At 34.1% G+C, this 23843-nt stretch overlaps 1 protein-coding gene across 2 annotated transcripts in view; it reads left to right on the top strand.

Annotated features, from left to right (window-relative positions):
- The window catches only part of LOC123537855 (protein shisa-4-like), a 55961-nt gene that overhangs the window by 5263 nt on the left and 26855 nt on the right, over nucleotides 1-23843 (top strand). The window contains exons 2-4 of one of the 2 annotated variants that reach the window (XM_053547614.1): nucleotides 388-517; nucleotides 3218-3366; nucleotides 4344-6070. The exons of the other annotated variant lie outside the window; for it this stretch is intronic. Of the exons in view, the coding sequence (XP_053403589.1) occupies nucleotides 388-517; nucleotides 3218-3366; nucleotides 4344-4510 (446 nt within the window). The 3' untranslated portion in view covers nucleotides 4511-6070. Of the gene's footprint in view, nucleotides 1-387; nucleotides 518-3217; nucleotides 3367-4343; nucleotides 6071-23843 lie in introns of those variants that run through there. 2 annotated transcript variants of the gene reach the window in all.

Below are 23843 nucleotides of genomic sequence, written 5' to 3'. Positions count from 1 at the left end.
CAGAGGTGGAGGACGAATGATTTCAGGCACAATGTCATTTATGACATTGTCACAGACAACATACGCGCCGCCTGGGGATTGAACTCACGACTCCGCGATCCATAGATCTGCGCTCTTTCTATTGTGCTAAGCAGGCGAGCGATCCTGGGTTCGAGTTCCAATCAGGAATTAAGTGTTATCAGTCTGAAACAGGATGGAATCCGACTTCTTTTTTGATTTAGCGAACAGAAAATATTTTAATTGGACCATTGTTTAGCAGATCATAAAACAACCTGTTTAATGCAAGGGTATGTAGACCTGTTAGATCAGATAAACTCACCATACACTTTTGTGTAAATAGAACAGGTTTTGTACATGTTCTGACACTTCCTTATTCTTAAATTTCAGTTGTACATGCCGGGGAATACTGTACAAAGAACAATCTACATGTATTTGGATCAATATTAAATTTGGACGACAGAATTTACTGCTCAACGTCTTGTTGTGGAGATAAATATAACAGATACTGCTGTGTCAGGTATATAGTTTTCCATAAAATTGCTCGTCCGGTTCGCTGTTTTAAATCGAGCTCATTGACCGGACGAGGGATTTTTTTCTCCAAAATGATTTATCATGTAAGTTTATGTGACCGCCTGCTGTATACTAAGAGGTGTATATGTAGAGCACAAGACTAACATGCGATAATAGACTAAAACATTTGAATTACTTGTTGTGTAGTCTGGCTACCGACTATATAATCTTTCTTATTTTTTAGAAAAAAAAAATTCTGACTTCATCTGTCCTGGCTCTGATTATCTATGTTTTGAGAGAACAAGGGACACAATTATACAAAATTTGAATAGCCTCAGGAGTTATCTCCTTTGAACAAAACATACGGTCTGAACACAGACTACTTGTTGGGTTATTCGTTTTTTTTCACTAGATGATAACCAGGAAAATAACCACCATAGCTTTAAGTTTGCTGTAAAACTGTTAAATCAAAAATCGTCCTTTATGGCAAAAGCTCGGATTTAATCAATGAAACAAATGATTTGGTACTTGAAATAATGTGCGCCTGACGCTAAATTTAAAACTTACTTTTGGATTTATTTGTTTGTTTTGGGTTTACGCAAATCTGTTCTCCACAAGTTACTGTCAACTTCCCCACATGTATCAGAGATGGCGGAGGAATGATACACAATGTCTTGTATCAAATCATCACGGAGAACAGACGCCTCGCCTGGGTGATCCAACTCATGACCTCGCGATCCGTAGATCAGCACTGTCTCTATTGAGCTAAGCAGGCAGGCTAAAACTTACTTTTGGACTGGGATTTTTTTTTTGCAATAAAACAAGTATGAAACTGACATTTGGAGTATAGCAGAAAGCTTTCCATGTTAATATTACAGAGGTCCTTAAATCATTATTTATCTCCGATTTTCAATAGTGCAACTGTTGTCAGCTCGAGGTTTTGATACTTAAACCGAATGATTTATAACTGTCTACATATTGCCATATTGTCATGTAGCGATTGTCAAATACATTAGAACAATAAACAGTTTTAAATGGATAAACTTATAGCGATTTAAACATGCCTCTAATTAAAGTAGTAATAAAGTGCATGATAATTATAGTATAATACTATATACAGTAAATGCGTATATAGATGATGAATCACTGGTTATGATAATAATTATTGAAGTTACAAGCCTCAAAAGCTAACTGATTACTTTTAAAGGCACTGGCCTCCAGATTTGGCTAAAGATAATCTTTCTTCCAAATTGAAGTTTGGTCGTATTATGAACATTAGAATATGAGTTTTTGTTTCTAAAATACTTTAAAAATTCCAAATCAAGAAAAAAAAGTGACCGCGTCGGGAATCGAACCGCGGACCGCCGCGGCAATAAAGACAATTTCCCGTCGTCGTAACAAATAGCGCCATAGCTGAATTAGTGGATTATCACTTCAAAATATAGATATTTATAAACGAGACATTTTACCTGGAGTAAAGCGTTACAAACGCTTTTCGATTTTCAATCGTTTTTTTGTTGGGATTAACGTCGCACCGACACAATTATAGGTCATATGGCGACTTTCCAGTTTTGATGGTGGAGGAAGACCCCAGGTGCCCCTCCGTGCATTATTTCATCACGAGCGGGCACCTGGGTAGAACCACCGACCTTCCGTAAGCCAGCAGGATGGCTTCCTCACATGAAGAATTTAACGCCCCAAGTGAGGCTCGAACCCACATCGGTGAGGGGCAAGTGATTTGAAGTCAGCGACCTCAATCACTCGGCCACGGAGGCTCCATTTTCAATCGTAAAAAGTAGTAAAATTCACATGTGTTTCCGTAACATATAGTTTATCAATAATTAAGTTTTAAAGCCTTTTTAAGAAATATAGCATTTATTTCAAGATATCTAAAAATATTTTTTGTTGTTGTCGATCTGGAGGCAGTCCCTTTAACAGGTTTGACAAAAAATGAAAGACGCAAAATAAAGTTTAATGACGGATAATGTCAAAAATAAGAGTTACATGTTAGTTAGAAATTGCAGTCTACGTCGTCGGTAAGACAAAATGACTGTATATCGTTGTTTTGTGGTTTGTTAAAATGTTCTCATGCCGCATTTAAAAAAAACAACAACCATGCATCACTCCTAAAACAGGGCGTTTCCCTCTACAAAGCTAACATCCATAAACGACGACAATCCAACGCAAAACATATGTTTTCCCCAGTGCTGAACATAGAATCTCCTAACCAATGTTACTGCCTGATTATTTGACCTTTGCTGTATTGTAAACTGGTACAATTTTAGTTTAGTAAGCAGTTTTGAAAATGCCACCACACATTTAAAAATAGCAGTGAGCGCAATGTCCAACTTGATAGTGCTGCCACACTGGAATATCACGCCGTAAACCCGTGACATGAAGGCACAAATCAGCCACCATATTATACGATACGGAAATATTATAGTGACCACAAAGGCCGTTCATGAGATTTATAATGCAGAGGTTATACATCAATTAATCAATAAAGCCGTGCAAATAAGAGAGAATATAAGAAATGGACAGGTGTATGAATATGTTTTCATTCTAATATGAAACACTTTTGTTAAACGTACCTGTGATCAAATACAAGCCAATGTAATTCATACCTGAATAAAAGCATTTAAAATGTCGTTATCTTATCCATAATCACCTTTTTGGCCGATTTGTATCTATGACGTTGTCTTTGCAGCAATACAGGACTCATCGTAGGTATTGTGCTTGGTGTAATTAGTCTTGTTGCAGTGATAGTGTCAGTGTTGGTGGCTGTATTCTGTTGCTGTCGAAAAAACAGAGGACAGACGGGACAGGTGTGTCAACCAGTAGGCGTAACAACTACAGGTAATACCATTTTTCCCTACGCCCTACTGTTTTAAGCGGATAGGAACAACCAAGTTACTGTTAATTTAACTATTAAAATACCGAGTGTCTGTCTGTTTCTTTTTCGACTGCTTATCTGTCCGTTCGTTTGTCTGATTTGCACTCATTTCAACTCTTGAAGGGACATTATAGAAACTTCAACTAATGGTTGTCGGCAATGAAAGAAAGCTTCAGTAATTTCCGATTTATATCCCAATTTTATATGCCCGTTTTGATAAAACGGACGTATTATGTGATGCCTCCCCGCCATCCAACCCCACCACCCAAAAAACCCCACAAGAACAACAACAACAAAAAACTCACTCTTAGTTTCTGGTGCCTAAGCATTCAATCATCGGCCACATAACATCGCCCCCTCCGACACATGTGCCATTTTTTCTTTGAATCTTACTGCCTTCTCACTTGACTTAAACCTTAAGGCGTATATTTCTTCGCTTTGTGGAACTCTTGTTTGTAGTAAGATTAAGTACGTGCCGGAGGACTGCGTTGTTTTTGAACTATTGTTTGTTTGTTTTTGGTTTTACGCCATTTTTCAACTGTATTTCAGGTATGTAACGGCGGCAGTTAACCTAACCAGTGTTCCTGGATTTTGAACCAGTAAAAACATGTTCTCCGCATATTACTGCCAACTTCCCCACATGAATCAGAGGTGGAGGCCGAATGATTTCAGGCATGTCTGTTATCAAATCATCAAGGAGAACATACGCCTCGCCCAGAGATCGAACCCACGACTCCGCGATCCGTAAATCTGCGCTCTCCGTATCGAGCTAAGCTTTTCGAACTATTGCATTACTAAGAAAAACATAATTATAAGATATGTTCATCTAGTGTATCAGCAGCTTTTAAGGGAGACTTTACTGCTTCGTACGTGTAATAATTTGTCATATCTTCAAAAAAGTATGCAAACACATTTCAGTCAAAAAATGTATATATTTCAGTACCGGTGTATGGTGTGCAGACAACCGCTGTAGGGTATGGACAAGTTGGTTATACAAATGTCGCATTTTCGCAACAAATACAGACAACAAACATGCCTGGTCCAGCAGATAATTCCCAGAAATGGCAACAGCCTCCACTTCCATACACTACTGCCGTCACAAGCTAAATCTAATACGTGGAAAAAGATGTCATTGAATTCGTTTAAAGCCGATATCATAAAAGTCAGTCATACATTAGTGTCAGAAGTATATATACAAATATTGTATTATTCTACTCAGCTGTGAATATCAGACTTTTCATCATTTACATTCATACTACATCTACTCGTCGTCCTACAATAGACAGTTGAACTAAAAATACAAGCTTCAAGTAGACACTACATATTTAATATGGTCACGGAGGCCCAAAATACTCTTCGAATAGTTAAGCTAAAAATACAGCTTTTTATTAGTTTTGGTTCAATTATTTTTCTGCAGAACTTTATAAAGCCTTTATTGATTATAAGTGAGGTAATGACAGCTGATTACATTTATTTAGTTTACAGTTGTTTATTTATTTTAAACTGATCACGTTGCAATGTCGTTTTTAGCTCACCCGAGCAATGATCAGGTGAGTTATTGTGATCGCTCGATGTCCGGCGTCTGTCTGTTTGTCTGTCGTTTGTCAACATTTAGATTGTGTATGCGATAGAGGCTGTAATTTTCATCTGATATTCGTGAAATTAATTCAGAATGATTGCCTTGATAAAATCTAGTTGAAATTTGAAAATAGATCATTTGGCTTCAAAAACTAGGTCACTAGGTCATATCAAAGAAAATACTTGTTTTAACTGAAGATACTACATTTATGGTCTAATCCTATGGATCATCTGGGGTCAAAAAGTAGGTCACTAGGTCAAATCAAAGAAAAACCTTGTGTATGCAGTAAAGGCTATATTTTTCAATTGATCTTCATGAAATTTGGTCAGAATAATTGCCTTGATAAAATCTAGTTGAAATTTGAATAAAGATCATCTGGAATCAAAAACTAGATCACTAGGTCATATCAAAGAAAATACTTGTTTAAACTCAAGACACCACATTTATGGTCCAATCCTAATGAAAATTGGCCAGAATATTTGATTCCATGAAATCATTAGGTCAAACATGTTTACACTGTTATGGTGTGTTTCTCAGGTGAGCGACCTAGGGTAATCTTGGCTCTTTTGTTTTGCTACATATTTATCAATTTTCTAATATTTTTGTTTCTCACAACGTTCATGTGTTACGTTATTTTCTTTTAAATTATTATTTATTTATTTGCTTTTAAATAAATGTTATACTTCACACTATTTTATTCATTTCTGTCATTATTCGTATTTTAAAATCGTACCATTGATTTGATTATTATAATTATAATAGTTTTCCAATCTCCTGATAATTCCTATATAACACAAACAAGTTTTAATGAAGTTTACATCTAAGAAGAATTCGGACATTTACTTTTGATATACGTGAAATACTTTAAAGCTGCCGTTTCTCTTATAGGAAGTTTAAAAGTAGCAAAGTTATGTATTATCCCTAGACCTATTTTTTTTTTAAATGAACGAGTTGCATTTTATTCGACACAAAAAAGGTCATATATCGTCGAGAAAAGGTATATCGTATTGAATTTCATTAAATATGTGAAGACATATATGTACATGTATTAAATCATAGCAATTTTGCAATAAATGAAAGTAAAAATATTTCATGTTAAGATTTCATATAAATATATCCCTAAGGTAAGTATTTTGTCTTATATTATTCTAATGTCGGTAGACTCACGTCGGACGAAATCATGTCTGTTTATGTAGTTGCATTAGAGTATATGCACTTACACCTTTTTGTTAAATAGCTTGTCGCTATATCTGTCGCGAAGTTCCATATCCCAATGTTCGATCGAGGCAGTTTAAATTAAATAGTTACTTCCATAGTGACGTAATAGATGATGTTCCGTAATCGCAAGCTGTCGTTTACACTGCAATGACAAGAGTGTCAAGGCTGAAAATTTTGCATCTCCGTAACATTAATTTTATTTAGAGGAAAATATTATCATAAAAAACGTCGTTCGTGTGAAAATAATTACTAGTTAATCGAAAATGATCAAATATAAGGGTAGATTTCCCGGATTCACAGAGCACCCGAAACACGGCCATAGAGCCATGCATCGCAAAATAGGTCCACAACAAAAAGAAGTTGTAACGGAAAAATATTGTATTGTACATGTAATATTGTATTGTTGCTTCCAAAATCCAAAGATAAGTAAATCACAAATATATGAAAAATACGGAAAAATGTTGGGTGGAGAGGTAAAGGGGAGATAAAAGGGTCGGATGTAGGGGGAAGGTGGATCAAGGATGAATATTCAACAGGGAAAGCCGCGTTCCTTAAACGAAATCACCTAACTCCAAAAACTACAATAATAAGCATCGCAATAAAGACTTAAGTCACTAAACATGCACTCGGCAAAATCGTACTTGTAGAGTACTATGCAGATGCACGTTTACATATATGGTAAACAGCTAGTCCTGAGATATAATAAGTGAATATCGTTTGCGTTCGGTTACCGGATGCATAAAATCATGGTATATGTATATGATAGACAACTCGTGCCGTTGTGAGAAAAGCGAGTTGTATAAGGTATGACGGTATAAAAAACATTTCTGCTTTGAGTCATATTAAATTGTCAAAGTCTTCGGTGTTTTATTTTACTTTTCCTTTCTTTCACTTGTTGCCAGACCATGTTCCTTGTATAAAATAATCCAAATCCTATAAGAAACACAGAAAAAACAACAACAATATGTCTACCACAATGCAAGACCACCGGCTAACTTCGAATGACATCACTATTGTAAACAATGTATTCTTCCGCAAAGTTTCCCAGCATCCTCAGCTGTCATTAAGCAAAACCAGATATAACCATCTTCAACTATTTATTGTAACAACAAAGGGAAGTAATTCTAAATAAGGGACCTGCGCATGACACTCCGTCTCATGATGGTGTACAGTTGTGCCAAGTGTGACCTTGACCGTAAGCTATTGGATATCATTAAAAGGGTTTACATGACCGAAATACAAAACTGGAATAACGTATACATATAAAAACCAACAATAAATAACAAGAAATTCCATCTATGACTACGTGTGTTGTAGAAAAATTCCAGCAGTTGTAACATTTTAGGCTCACTTATTTAAAAATAGACATGGCGTTTGGAGATAACGCACTCTCTGTCGTAGCTTACTTATCGGTGTAACACCTGATCAGCACGATCCTTACATTTGCAAACACGTAATAATTTATTTTATTTTGTTGGGTTTAACGTCGCACCGACACAATTATATGTCATATGGCGACTTTCCAACTTTGATGATTGAGGAAGACCCCCAGGTGCCCCTTCGTGTATTATTTCACGACGAGCGGGCACTTGGGTTGAACAACCGGCCTCCCGTAAGCCAGCTGGATGGTTACCTCACGTGAAGAATTCAACGCCTCGAGTGAGGGTCGAACTTAAATCTATGAGGGGCAAGTGATTTGAAGTCAGCAACCTTAACCACAGCCCGTAACAAAATAGAACAACAGTTACTACACAGGTATTAACTTATGTTGAGCTGTAAAAATGATACTGACTGAGGACGCAGTCCAAGGTCAATATCATTTTACAGGGCGGTAAAAACATATATTGACCGAAACATAAGTCTATATTTGTTATATTATATGCGCTTCTCAAATGCACTCATTTGACTGGCCCATATTTCATACACATAAAAAAAGTGATATCACAAGAATCATTTATCACTTTTGCGGGTCAATATCTCTTTTTGCGGACCCGCGCATGCTCCCCTTTCGCCAATCAAATGTCTTGAGTGCATTTGAGAAGGGTATATAATATTGCACCATATATTACAAGAAAAGCACGATATAGTAGAATGTGTTTGTATTCCTACGAGAGTCTACGCATTAACCTGTTAACTATAATATCGTATCGTTTTATACAGATTGTTGAAAAAGCAAGATTTAAGTATTTAAAGTGATTTCAAATAGAAATTGATAATTAGAACTCGATTATGTAATCTTATTTCCAGTAAGCTCTAGTCTATACTTCAAATACCAGATTATTTCAAACAACTGTAAATTCTTCTTATCGAACATGGTTACGTTCGATCTGCTAGATCGGAACCTTGCAATCATTTTGCATCGAAGTTTCTGTCATCGTGTTCCGCCATTATGTCCATTCGCGTGGGACAGTTTTGAGTAATTACAATTACTATGTCACTTGGTCGAAGTCGGTCGTTGTCTATCCTATACATATTACATGTAAATCGAAACCACCTACTCCAAAGACTATGATAATAAATATCTCAATAAAGACTTAAATCACTCGACATACATACGACACAATCGTGTTTGTTTGTGTTATTGGGTCGAGTATATGGATGCACGTTTACTTATTTGGTAAATAGCTCGTCCTGAGATATAATAAGAGAATATTTTTTTGCGTCCGGTTACTGGTTGCATAGAACAATGGTATACGTCTGGTTACTGCAACTTTATCCTAACTACCGATTCATACTGAACGGTGCAGGTTTAGTAATTATCCGGAAGAGTACCAATTATGGTTCTCGCCTCTGCCGGTGTAACATTAAATTTTGACCCCGTTGAAAATTGACCCCATGGGTCATTTTTCAACGTTGAGAATTGACTCTGCCAACATTACAACATTAAATTTTGATCAAAAAGTCGTTGAGACCTGATCAGTCGTTAAATTTTGATCAGTAATTGGGTCATTTTTTAACGGTTAGTTAAATTTCAGTTAAACGTCGGAGATCGTCTGTTTGTAGTTAGAGAAACACACTGGAAAGAACCAGAAACTATCGCAGGTTTGCTGGATAGCTTCTTTAAAATAATTTCACAAGGCCGAGTCCGGCCTCAAACTGACAACTTTGCCGAGGTAGGCGAGATCATCTATATGTTGGACAGTGACACTTGATTTTCGACAGGTGGGTGGGTGTGGGCACATCGAGACTTCCACACAGGAATCACCTTTTCAGATCATAACAAGATATTTTTTAGGGTTATATCTGTGAATTATAGTGATATAAGTGTAATACAAAGAGATATATTTTTTACGTTGTAAATATATGTCTTTATGCATCCTAATGCCAGGTTCGAAATACTTTTATCTCATAATTAGGATTTTATTTTACGAATTTGTATAAAAACTGAAATAGGGTCTTATCTTACACCAGGCAATTTTTCTCGTTAAATACAAAAACAAATACTTTCTTTTTTGTTAGATACACAATTGATACAATTATGTGTAATAAACATCCAGTTCAGTACTGTCTACTCGAACCAACGGCTCAAAATCGATGAGAGCTTTTGAATTTTACGTAAAATTCTGAAAAAATACAGAAATATTAATCTTTCATCTGTATGGTAATAGGCATATTGCGTAAGATTAATGGAATCAGTTTTCAATGTTGAAATATGACCTGCCGATAGTTGATCAGTTTTCAACGAGGGTCAAATTTTTACGCGTGGGTGGGTCATTAAATAACTGGAAGGGTCAATTTTCAATTGAAAATTGATCATTAATTCGTTGAAAAATGACCAATGGGGTCAAAATTTAATGTTACACCGGCCTTTTGTGCAGACAGAGCGGGTATCTATTTGCACGAAAGAAAATTGATCAATCTATGACGGCTGTAGATTTCTCATTGAATTTCGATTGTTAGTTGTCAGGACTAGCATATATAATTATATATACATATATATTTGATAGAATTATTGTAGACACGTTGATTGATACAAGGGATAGATAGTAAGTTCTAATTTCGCCCCTAGCTAGCTCCTATATATGTATGTGGAATATATCCAATGATACTTGACTTTATTTAGCACAGAATAAAAAACATGAACATTTCAAAACATTGGTCTTTTTGATGATCAGATCGTGATAGGTTTAAATAAGTCACATACAAAGATATTAGAAAGATTAGTAAAGGAAGCAATTAATTATTTCCCTTGGTCTATATATACATGTATATATTTTTACTCACTCTATGTCGTGAGTAAATCAATTATTCACTAATTTCATGTTCCTAACTACAAAAACAACAAACACAAATATAGGATACAGGTCTTAGTATTTGACAGCATTCCAATGTACAAAAAATACGAATATATTTGTCTTGCAAATGTCAGATGGTACGATGTTGTGCGATGTGTTGATGATCGACCAGTAGAAGTGGGGTAAATGTGGTTATCTTTATCTTTGTACACCACTCAGCCTGAAAACATACTATCAAAATTTAAGGCAAACATACAGTCAGATGTTCCTGAAATTCTAAACTGTAAAAATGTGCTTTCTATTAGGTCCCGAATGAACCAAATATAATAACTTGAACTCATCTTATCTAGAATAGTTAAACAGCATATAAGATGGGAATTCTGGTCTCTCTCAGCTTCGTTGAATAACCACAAAATAAGAAAAAAATGTTCAGTGTGTAAAACATAACATTCTTTTAAGGTAAAATCAAAATTAAAATGAAAACTAGCTCAAAAGAGGATAACGGCAATTTCCATTTGATAACGAAAGAAAAACATTGCATGGGAAAAAAACAGCATAAAATATATAGATATAGAATTAAATGCGTACTTGTGAATGTTACTTTTCTAAATGTAGATACCGAGTCTGGCATGAAGAATTCAAATGTTCTCATATAATGTTAAATGTATATCTGCCTTTAAAGTTCTAGTAATACATGAATACTCAACAGTAATAATTATCAAGGAACTGTTCATGTCTAAAGACCCTTGAAATATAAGGTACGTAACTGTGAACCCTATTTTCTATCAGAACATAAAGGAGACGTAATGTCTGGCCTGAGGAATCTCTCTAGAACTAAATGATTACTCTTGTTTAAATCACAGTCAAAAAGTCAAATCTGCCTTTGATATTCGAATACAGTTACAAGCCATCAGCAATAACTATTAAGAAACTTGAAATGTCTGTTAGGGTGGGTGGGAGGGAATAAACAAATAAGCAAAATACTTGTTATGCTGTCAAATATTCAACCTCGAGTGAAGAATATCATTTAACAACAAGTAAAAAAATTGCTGCAAGATGCAGCAAATAGATGGTCGCACGGCCCAAAAACAACAAAGTGTTTGACCTATATTCAAACTTGACCTAGATTTTATCAAGGCAATAATTCTGACCAAATTTCTTGAAGATCAATTGAAAAATACTGTCTCTATCGCATACACAAGGTTTTTCTTTGATTTGACCTATGACCTACATTTTGGCCCCAGATGACCCATATTCAAACTCGACCTAGATTTCAACAATGCAATCATTCTGACATAATTTGTATGAAGATCAACTTAAAAATACAGCCTCTATCGCATACACAAGGCTTTTCTTTGATTTGACATAGTGTCCTAGTTTTTGACCCCAGAAAATCCATTTTCGAACTTGGCCTAGATTTCATCAAGATAATCATTCTGACAAAATTTCATGAAGATCAGTTGAAAAATAAAGCCTCTATCGCATACACAAGCTAAATGTTGACAGAGGACAGACGCCGGACATCGAGTGATCACAAGAGCTAAAAAAGCCAAAGAGTACAAATATGCCCCCAAGAGTAAACAAAATAGTGGGGAATAAATTTATTTCAAGGTAAATACAGTATTACAGCAGTATAAGTAAATAAAATGCATTTTTATATTTTACCTGTAGATCTTCTATAAAAAAAAAAACTGGAAAAAGTTAACTTCACAACGCGACAGTTTGCACAGCCAGACCAGGATTCGAACCTGGAACCTCCCCAAAACACAAATTACCATATGTAATTTCCTCAATTTTGGGTTGCTCTGCCAACTGAGCTATCTGACCAGTGGAACTGCAATATGCTAGCAATATCACTTAAGATAAATATTCGATTTGTAGTTTTTAAAGCTGAAAGGGAGCATGAAAATGTGAAAAAAAATGGTAATGGGGATATTAGTAATCAAGTTTTCTACCAAGTCAACTCTGTATATAAGCTGATTTACCACCTTTTTTTCTATTGAGCCTGCTGAAATTCTCTCAAAAATATTAATTAAAATCCTCTTTTAATATTTTAAACAAGCAATGTCATAAATAAATACAAATTAGGTTAGAAAAAAAGTTTGTTTCCGGTTATAATCCCGACCTACCCTTAATTCCGATTCCTAATTCTTTTTCATTGCCTCGGAGGTTTTTTTTAAAATTTAATGTTTTAACAAAAAATTGAAAAACTGCACTTTTTATGTTTCAAACATAGTCAGTGATGTTAAAAATCAACTTACTCAAGGAAAAATCAGCAGGGGCTAAGGGTGTAACATACATCGGAATTCATTTTATCATGATACATCAGTTTGGCGATACGCGTATCGAATCATAGGTCTGTTTCACAATACAGAAACGATAAGTGAAAACTAGAAATATTGCATATCTTACATACAACCAGTGTTAAAGATAGTAACTAAAGAAATGTATCATTCCAAGAGTAGAGACATTGATTAATTTTTATTTTGTCACATAAATGCTTACTTACAATACTCAATTCGCGATATGTACCGTATCGTTGCATCTGTATCACGATACATATTGTATCATGAGACTAGCATATTGTTACACCCCTAGCAGGGGCCCAGTAGCCCATGGTTCCTAGATTTTGGGCTGGGACCCTAAATTGTTGGAGAAAATGCCAATATACCTAATGTTAAACATTTATTTTTGACAGTCTGGGCCCCTAAATAAAAATAGCCACTTTATATCCCTGTTACTGATGCTCTAAAGCAATAACTCCCTTATTCGTATTTTTGTACACAAAAATAGTTTCCGAAAGGTCCCACTTGATAATAAATTCCAGAATTTTTTTTTTTTTTTAAAATTACTGACCAGCTACCTACCTATTTTTCTTTAGCATGTTACTGGAAACATTTTTTGGCCTTACAGTACATGTATACCTAAATTGTAGTCATACAGGGTATCTTAAATACTATATGATTTTTAAGACGGGAAAGTCTGCAGATTGGAAAGTATGCCTACACTGTTTTTCAAAGTGAAAGCACCTAAGTGTATTTGAATGGGACTAAAATTACATTTTCATTTTTCATCGAGTGGGTGCGTAATCTCCCTATAAATCCATATCTACATTTACAGAAATACTCCCAACATTCAACAATTAATTTCTGATCATAACTGGGAGGTCAGGGCATTTGTTAAAAACTAGGGATATCGCACAAAATATGCAATTATAGCTTCTGTCACTCATGCAGAAAAACCTGAAAAAAGTGTTAGTGTCATAATCTAGGGCCTATATAAATCTTTATCACTTTAATTTTATGTCAAAAGCATTGATTTGTCAATACATTCATACACTTACAAGAGTCCAAAACACAATATTCGTCTTGTAATCAAAACTAGCAGAAAAGTAGTGGTTGTTATTTATCATCAGGAAGTACATGTATGTACCAGAAGACAGCGAGTCATAATTTTTCACGAGGTCTCAAGTCGCCCATTATCTGGACTATCATTGGACCTTATAATAAGACGAAATGCCCCCTTGTGCGTTTGACAGTTCGCTTTAATAATTGGAAAAACCTTGAACAGCGCCACCTGCCGAGTGTAACATATGTACATGTGTAGTAAATTCGCGTCGTAAGTCACATGGTCTATTCTAGGATTTCTTCGTTTTAAAATATATACTGTACAGTACATAGACCATCCATGATTTCAAAGATTTTTCTATCTATAATTTTACAGAACATACAAAATCCTAGACTTGTTATCTCTTTAGACAAGCTTATACATCGGATTATTTCGACTACCTATCTCTTCATACTGCCTCGCGCCTCTTGAAAATTCTCTCCAAGACACCGAGTCAAATTTGACGCGGTCTCAAATTGATAAATTAAAATGCCTAATGTTTCAGTAACTGTTTCAGACATTGGGAAATGTTTATAAATAGCTTCATTTAATAATTGGAAAAACCTTACACAGCGCCACCTGCCAAAAGTAGCATGTACGTGTAGTAAAATCGCGCCAAAAATCACGTGGTCTATTGTTTACACTATTCCGTCTTCAAAAACTTCACATTTATACACATTAAAAAATGATACTTTGACTGCAACTCACCTCTATAAACCTATTAAAATGCGTAACTATGCAAAAAGTCTTCTAAAGCATGCTATTTATTTATCAGGCTGGGCACATCTCCCGATCGGGGTAATTTACCTCGTTCGGGGTATTTTACCCCGATCGAGGTAAAAAACGAACAAAAGAAAACATAAAATACTAAAATTTTGACCGGAAGCGTGTAAAAGCGGTTTCTCTTCCATGTCTCGATGATTTCTAAGTGTAAAAACAAGGCAAATTAAACACATACATGTACATTTTTCTCTTGCATAAACTGCGCATTTTGGGTACAAAAATCACAATTTTTGAAAATACAGACAATACTGACCCCATACTATCACTTACACTTACAGATCAAGAATTATTATTCAACAGATCAACGCACCAAATCAATCGCCGCCATCTTGAAACGAATGGATATTTTCCGTGATGCACATATCCTGTTATTTCAATTGTTTTTAATAATTAGTACAGGGTGTACTCATAAAAAGTGAAACATCATGTGTTTTTTTATTAGTGTTTTTGTGTGGTTTGCTTGGCAAACCTTTTTCATTATGATGTGCATCCACGTAACACGTCACAATATTGCACGGTATTTTCGTGTCGTGAAAAGGAGTATCCAGTGCTGCCTTTACTATGCATGTAAGTATACTTTTTTTTAAATATTTACAACTACTTGGCAACCTGTTCATCGTCAGAGGAATCTGAAATGTAAATTGTATATTTAACATTAAACATTGCATTAAACAAGTATATGATTATCTTCAGAAAAGTATTTTAAATTCAGCGGTTTAGATAATCGTAACCCATATTTTTCAGAAAAACGCAAAGACAAAGGGTAACAACCCTGGAAAAAATATCAAAGGGCAAGAGTGTACAGCGAAAAAACACCACACGGGGCAAATGGGACAGACGTATGTGGAGGATCCAGGTGCGAGGTCGAAAACTGTATCAAAGAGGACACCAACTGTGATAAAGAAAGTAAGTTTACCGCTTGAATCTGTGTGACATTCTTCGCATGCAACATTTTCTGAAGAAGCATCTTCCAGTGCATTTACCACTTCTTTATAAAATTGTAGCATATCGTTCTTTGTTGATGCTAAATGTAAAAAATAAATAATATTATAATTGATAACTTTATTAATATTTTTTTATTATATCCGTATTGTTTTATAAAATCATAACAATTTACATGTCAGATGGATGAGATGTATAAAACTTCCCATACAAAGTGGTGGGCCAGATGGGAAGCAGAAAGTGGAGCTACGGGTAGTTACTGCTCTCCAGGATGTTCTTTTAGCGATGGTATTTATTTTTAATTACATTATGCTATTAAAATATATCACATACTAAAACAAAACTACTTTGTCTTGTCTCATAAAGTTTTATTCCTCTATGAAGGTTTTATCCTAAAACATATTAATAGGCGTTGATATTTCATACTTTAAAGGGGAAACACAAAATAAATCGGAAATATTAATAACTTTTATGTTGATAAAATGCAAATAAATATTATTTTAGGTGCCACGACTGTACAGGAGGTGGAAACGTCCAATCTTAGCATCGACGCAGAGAAAGCAAGTGGAATTGAATATCCTGCACCACCTGAACCAACAGATGTTGAAGTAAATGCGGAAGAGGAGGAAGGAGTCAGGAATAGAAGAAAAAAGATGAAACTGTCTGAGTGTAATATATGTGAAAAGTCACATGTAGGGAAAAGTAAGAAAGGGAAGGAGAAAAAACTGTGTAACTGGCTCAAGTGTGAAGTTTTTAATTGTGATTACTGGGTTCATGCTCTTTGTGTTGGATTTGTGTATAAAAAAGATTCAGATGTAAAGAATGTTCAGTATTATTGTCCGACACATATTAAAAGATTCATTTAATATTGTTTTTTTCTGTTTATAATTTTCTATTCTATTTATACCTTTAATCTTTATCCACTGTTCTTCGAGCACTAGCGCTTCTGTTACATTCCCTAATTCTCGAATTTCGCTTATAATATTTTCGATTATAGAGACAATGACTTCTTTGGTTTTTCTACCTATATCGTGGTATTTTTGTCGGTTTTCCTCAGTGACAAACACTGGTGTAAGTCCTAAATTCTTTTTTGGAATATTACCCCCGCGGGTATTCTGAAGGTATATCTGTACATTTTGGGTACATTTGCATTCAAAGTAAACTAGGTCTCTGTCCAGTTTTTGGCCGCTTAATGAAATATGTTCACTGAAAGAAAAAATATGTCATTCTTCAAATTATTCCATTTACCTGTAAAGTGGTAATGCTATCATTTTCCAGGAAAACGCATTAAGTACACTTTTTTTTAAAGTTTTTTTTTTTCAACAAATATGATAACAAAATATGTTAAAAATGAAATCATTATCTTAAAATAATATTTGCAAGTGACTGTTGACAATATTATTTTGGTCAATTCAAATGGAATACCTACACTTTTCCGTAATTTTTTGTGGATAAATATTCAGATTTCCTCAAATACACACGCCATTCTAATATTTCCTTACGAATGTCTCTCTGGTATATCGTGTCTGCCTTTGACTCTTTCAGAGCAAATTCGCTTACCAAACTGTCTTTGATCTGAATATTTCAGAGTTTAACATATATAGTTGAAGGTTTAATAGTAAATTGAAATATTTTTGTCTAAAGAATTTATTTCAAACGTATCCATATTAAGTTATATGCCATATATATTTAGTTCATCAGAGCAAAAAGTGCTTTGGTGAGCTATTGTGATCGCTCAGTGTCCAGCGTCCGTCCGTCTACAATTTCCTTTAAAAAATCTCCTCTAACCAACCAGGTTAATTTTGAAGAAACTTCATAAGGATGTTCACTGGATTGTCTTCTTTAAAAAACGTTCCAAAAAATTAATTCCATACACAACTTATGGCAACCGAAATGAAAAAATATATACATTTTAATTTTCAAAACCACATTTCATGGCGCTTTTCTATTTGGTACGTAGCATAATCTAATGCTCGTCTACCAAAATTGTTAAAATTATCCACCTACAGTGAAATATGAACTTCTTGTCATTAATATAATGTGTTTAATAGAACACTACAGAAAACCTCAGCAAGTGAAAACTTAATTCATCAAAATGATATCATATTTGGTTTTATAAACTGTTTAAAATTTGTGATTCAAAAGTAAACAGATTTAATTTTATAAATGATTACTTTATGCATAGTCTTTTAGGTCATAATAAATAATATTTAAAGTATTCATTTTAATGGGGTTACCTTATCAAGTGTATCTAAGCTTCTGCAAACCATAAGCCAGTGTGCTTCTGTCGGGATGCCAGGAGGTAGCCATCTTTTCGTTTTCCCGTTAATGGATTCTAAAATAAAATCTCCTCCTTCCCCTTTATTATTATTGCCACTAACAGAAAAACTTTCAGTCTTTTCAATAAATTCTTTTACGGGACCTGGTGCCAATACACGAACCTTTAGGTCTTTAAAAATAATTTCTTGGTAGTTTGTCATGTTTGTTACAAAAAATAATTTCATGAACATAGATCTTCCGGCCATGATAAATTTGTATTGTTTCTTCTTACTCCACACCGATATAAATATACAGCAAATACATAATTGAAGAGTGAGTCACATAAAAATCGGATATTAGGACCAGATCTTGATATGTAACCATAAAATCCTTGAATAGAAGGCTCAGATGTTTGAGCATAACACTCACAAATATATTGCCTAATTATTTCGTCCATTGTTCCAAACAAATATATCTTTATTATATGCCACGCTTTATGGTGGTCAGTGCAGTTGTAACAGCACACAAGGGCCCTTGGTGTTCTGTACCCCAATAACTTTGCCAAATCTTTAAAAGCAACTTCCCACAAAAGTTTGAATATTGCCTTAACGGCATTTATTTCAATATGTCCGGCACCTGGCATTATAAGTAAATTTCTTAAGTTATGATTTTCTGTCAGTAGTCTGGTCGATAAATTGTATGGTAAACCATCGCACCCGACAACTGCCCATTTCCGTCTACCATTGACACTTTGTATTTGAATTTGCTTGAAAAAATATGTTAAAATTTAATAATAGTTCATAATATAATAAATGGGTAAATACTTTTATGTTAAAACTAAGTTACGGTAAAATGACGTAACATTAACATACGATGATGTCATTTTTGTTACTAACAAGAAAGATTGCAACCATACGTATATTTCATGTACTTTTAGATAATAAACGCATATTGAAAGCAATATAGTGTATTGCAATATTATGAACAAGGTAAATTCATTCTATCAAAATTGATAATAGATCATAATGAAAATTTAATTAGGCTACAAAATGTTGATATTATTCCACGGACTATAGCCTCTTTCCGTGTATTGATAACGTTAAAACATAGTTTTTCTATACATTATTTGTTAGATAGAGAAACTTGTATTGCTTTCGAAAATACTTTAAAACAAACTTTCAGTATGTTTATTCACTTCAAGCAAATTATCGAAGATGACTTTTGAAATCAAACTAAAACCGCCACCACGAGTCATGCATCTTAACATTATAGTTTATAATACCTCAAGGACCCTTTTCACTGATGCATAGGAACATGGGTTGCACATTACAGGCTCTGCGATACCTAACTTCGGTGGATCAGTCGGATGGATACTAGGGACCCAGTCATAGTTGTCCAAACTATCCACTTCCATATTTCGATCAACGTCATCTTTGAGTTTAAAATAATAAAATATATATTTTTTACGATAATAGTTTTTTTCGGTGAATATTCATATTCAAGTAAAATTTTCGATTTTTAATACTGATCATGATATGAAGAAGAAACAGGTTTTCAATCCAAAATAAAATTTTAATTCAGATGATTAATAAGACTTTTTTCTCCTCTAATTTTTTAAAGAAGCTTTCTTATGCGCGTGTTATTCAATAAACAATATAGAACCTAATAACATAAATGTTAATCGCGGTTACGTACACGGTGATATAATGGAAATCACGCATGTACTTTACTTAAGATATTGAATCAGTACATTCATAGCGTGCTACCTTGAATATTTTTTTACGAATTTTTATTTACCGGATATTTTCGTATCAACATGATCCATTACAAGTCCATTTGCCTTGGTCATTTCGTCTTTAACTTTAAAAATCCTCTGCTGGATAAACTGGTCTCTGATATTTTTATAATTCTGTTCATTTTCATTCAAACATTTCTGTATTTTATCTACTGTATCTTTGGGGTCATCATGATCATACAGCCATTTACTTGGAGAAACATCTTCATTTTGTTGAATTAGTGGTTCTGCAGATGACGTTATATTCAATACTGTTGTCACTACACTGGCCTTTGTTTTATTATTATAGTTAACGCGCCAGTTTCTAGCAACAACCTGGTTGTTGTCAAAAAATATACATACATTGCCTGTTTCATTTTGACATATGGCCTTTTTCGACAATTTTTAAGCCACTCTGTCAGGCAAGAGTAGCTACCAGCTGAGGCATGGATGTTATTTAATTTTGTAACAAACTTACTACCTGTAATGTAGTAAGAAATTAAATTTTTGTAAAAATGGACTGGTGAAACCGTTGACAAATGGCGGGCTTTATAGAGTGAATCTACTGATCCTGCAATATACAAGTTTTTTTTATTATTTTCATCTATGGACTTCATATTGGCAGCAGCCATTAAAAAACTGGTAAGTATTTTATTTCTGCCTAAAATACAAATTCTTCACTTTGAAGTCGTCTTTGAAAACATCACTTTTATATTCTGTACTGATTTTCATAGCATCGTTCTGAACTGCACCTGATATTTTCGCACCAATCAATTTAACTGTGTTAATCAAAATGTCCTCTGAAATGTTATCATTTTCTAATTCTGAAAGAAATAGCTCATGCACTTGTTCTTTTCGTATTTTTTTCTGTGGCGGTTGCAGCATTAAAACATTTTCAGTATGATATAAGCATATGTTGCATACAGCTGTTGCTTTCTCAGAAATGATATTTTTTTCATTCATAAAATTTAAAGTTCCTACTTTAATTTTCTTGTGGGCAATTTTTACTAGTCTGTACTGTTTTCCATCAGTCAGCGAGTCATGTTCTGTACAGAAACACTTAGACATGATTATCTGTAATATAACATGGTATATTAAGTGTATTAGATATTGAATATTAATTTAATTCATATATGTATACAAGCGCGTAATTTGCGGAAGGACTTGATATGCTTTATCAATATATAATAGGGTATAATGCTATCATCCATTGACCCAACCACACTTATTTAAAATTTGTTACTATATGGACACTGTGTACTTTAACTTCCCCATTTATCTAAATACTTATTTACTTATTGAAATGTTCTGCTTATTTCAATACAACGTTCAAGGAGCAATCAATCCCTATAAAATTTCAATTAAAGTTTTCTTTCTATTTGGATTGATGCGTTGTTGAAATTTGATATCAAAATTACCATACACATCATATTTATAGCAGAACCTATTTCAATACTGAATTACGTTTTGAACCATTTACTCATTTTCATAAAAAGTTATTGTAGCTATATAGAGCCTTTGAACTACAATGCCTACATTTATATACAAGTAATAACAATGACATGGCGTATTTTTAAAATAACATATACATAATAAATGGCCACAAAGTTACATTAAATATCACGGTGATGTGTATTTTTTGGAATGTTCATCTTGTGTGTACTGCATATCAAGCATCCTAACAATTCCACCGAAAATGCATATAACATTAAATTCAAATATGTCTGCATAGAGGAAATACCATGTATCAAATGAGAATCAACAAAAAATTAAAAACATTAGTACTTTGGGAAACTTACTATCTTATCCTGGATCATGAAGATTTTTTTCTATATTATATATAAAGGTATCCCTCACTATACTATGTAAGTACTCCACCTTGTCACAATAGTATAAATTGTGTATATGTTGGTTGGGGTGGGGAAGAGAGTAATAACATGAATTCCACACTTTCTTCGTTTATTTTGCATTTAATTACATAATACAATTATAGATAATGCAAGTCACTGTCAATGAAGCTACTGGTTGTTAATACCGGTAAATAAATCACTTGTATCCGCGCTTCACTTGTTCGCAGTTATAACTTCAAACGTTATAGTAGGTAAAGTAAATAAAATGATGATTTATTATATCAACCACATAGTTTTAATAAACATTTTTTTTCTTTCAATAACTTAAATTGTATATTGTGATAATTTTTCGCACACCCTGTACTAATTAACATAAAACAATAGAATATTCCGTAATGTGCACCACGGATAGAATTTATTCACTTCAAAATGGCCGCTGTTGATATACTGGATTGAGTGGGAAAATTGTTTTGGCTAAATTTAAAGTGTAAGTGATAGTATGGGGTCAGTATTGTCTGTATTTTCAAAAATTGTGATTTTTGTACCCAAAATGCGCAGTTTATGCAAGAGAAAAATGTACATGTATGTGTTTAATTTGCCTTGTTTTTACACTTAGAAATCATCGAGACATGGAAGAGAAATCGCTTTTACACGCTTCCGGTCAAAATTTTAGTATTTTATGTTTTCTTTTGTTCGTTTTTTACCTCGATCGGGGTAAAATACCCCGAACGAGGTAAATTACCCCGATCGGGAGATGTGCCCAGCCTGTTTATGTTTCCTATTGATACTAACTTGTATAAGTAGGTCATCACTTAGGGTGACTCGCTAAGAGTTTGGTTTATTCTAAAATTTAGATCAACGCATGTGAATTGGCACTCAAAATGCATTTTTATCAAAAACAATATTGTTGGTAACAACTTACCTTGTTCTTGACAAAATCCACTACAAAATATTTTAATAAAAAAAGACGTTACACCGACTACACTTTATGTACAGCAAGAATGACATAATTTTCACTGCGCATGCGCGAATGGCCCTGCGCGAATAACTTGAAAGGCTGAAATTGATCAAATCCGATTCAATATAATGCAAATTCTGCAAATATTGCAAAATATAAACCAGAAGGAACAAAATTAGATAATATTAATTCCATTATTGTTGCGATTACACGTTAGAATATTCACTTTCTGAGTGTCAAACGAAAATTTAACAGAAATATGACTCGAAGGGAAAAAATTGTCAAATCCGAACCCATTGCACATTCTAAAACCACCTCATTATGCCCGGCCCTGATGGGCCGTGCAATCACTTATATAGTGCACTGAAAACATGAGAAAATCGTGAATTGCAAGCAGAAAACGCGGTAAAATAACTACCGGGAACTGGAGACAAATAGTTAGCAGACGATGAAAAACGTGAATAAGTATAGGATAGACAACGAGTGCCGTTGTCTACGGGATATATACAACGAGCAAAGCGAGTTGTATATATCCCGTAGACAACGGCACGAGTTGTCTATCCGACTTAGACCACGTGACATAAAAACTGCAATTATTGAAAACTCTCCCACGCGTTCTATAGAAATAAGGATTAACGTGTTTTTATAAGAGTAATATCATCTTTGTACCGTTAGCGCTTAATTGTCAGTGGGACACATGAAAGAATGCAGGTGTATAAATTCAGTTTTACTCAAATGCCGGATTTACTAAGATTTAACGTCCATTAACACTTTGAGTCATTTATTTGCAATCACAAAATTAATGCTAAACAGTTAAATATGGATTTCTCAAAAATACTCAAAATTGGACTGCATGCTGAACAATTAGTTTTTGTGAGGAGTTTGCATGTTGGCGAAACACGATGACAGATACGTTGATTCAAGAAGATAACCAGGTTATTTATTTATTTATTTATTTAGTTAGTTAGTTTTTTATTTGTTTACTTTGTTTATCAGGATATAGTTAGTGCGTAGATGCTCGTAGGACTACGAATACCTTTTACTATATCGTGCTCTTCTTGTAAGAATGATGTAGTTGTTTTACTTCCTAACTGGGCCAAGTTGTTCGAAACTTTAACGGGCTGTAATTTAGTTTAGTTTATTTTATACTAATTTGTTTTAGCTCGATTGTGATGAAAGCTTTAACTGTTTAAGCTTATTGTAACCACTCTCGAATCCGTTTCCTATGAAAACTAGTACTGGGGTAATATGAGAAGTCATTGTCGTGACCCCAATGATGCTCGAACCCACGACCACTGCATTAAGCTGTTAAACTAACCGCCTGTTAAATTTCTATTCAAGATACTAGTCTTGGTGGGTGGGAAACACTAGTATGATGTTTTAATTTTACTGTAAAGATGGTTTAGTGTTTATAATCCTTAACAAGTACATTTGATTTTCTAAGTTTTCTAAACT

The sequence above is a fragment of the Mercenaria mercenaria genome, chromosome 1 (assembly GCF_021730395.1).
Source record: "Mercenaria mercenaria strain notata chromosome 1, MADL_Memer_1, whole genome shotgun sequence".
NCBI lineage: Eukaryota > Metazoa > Mollusca > Bivalvia > Venerida > Veneridae > Mercenaria > Mercenaria mercenaria.
Note: the sequence above shows the minus strand (reverse complement) of the source record. Positions and strands in the feature narration are given on the sequence as shown.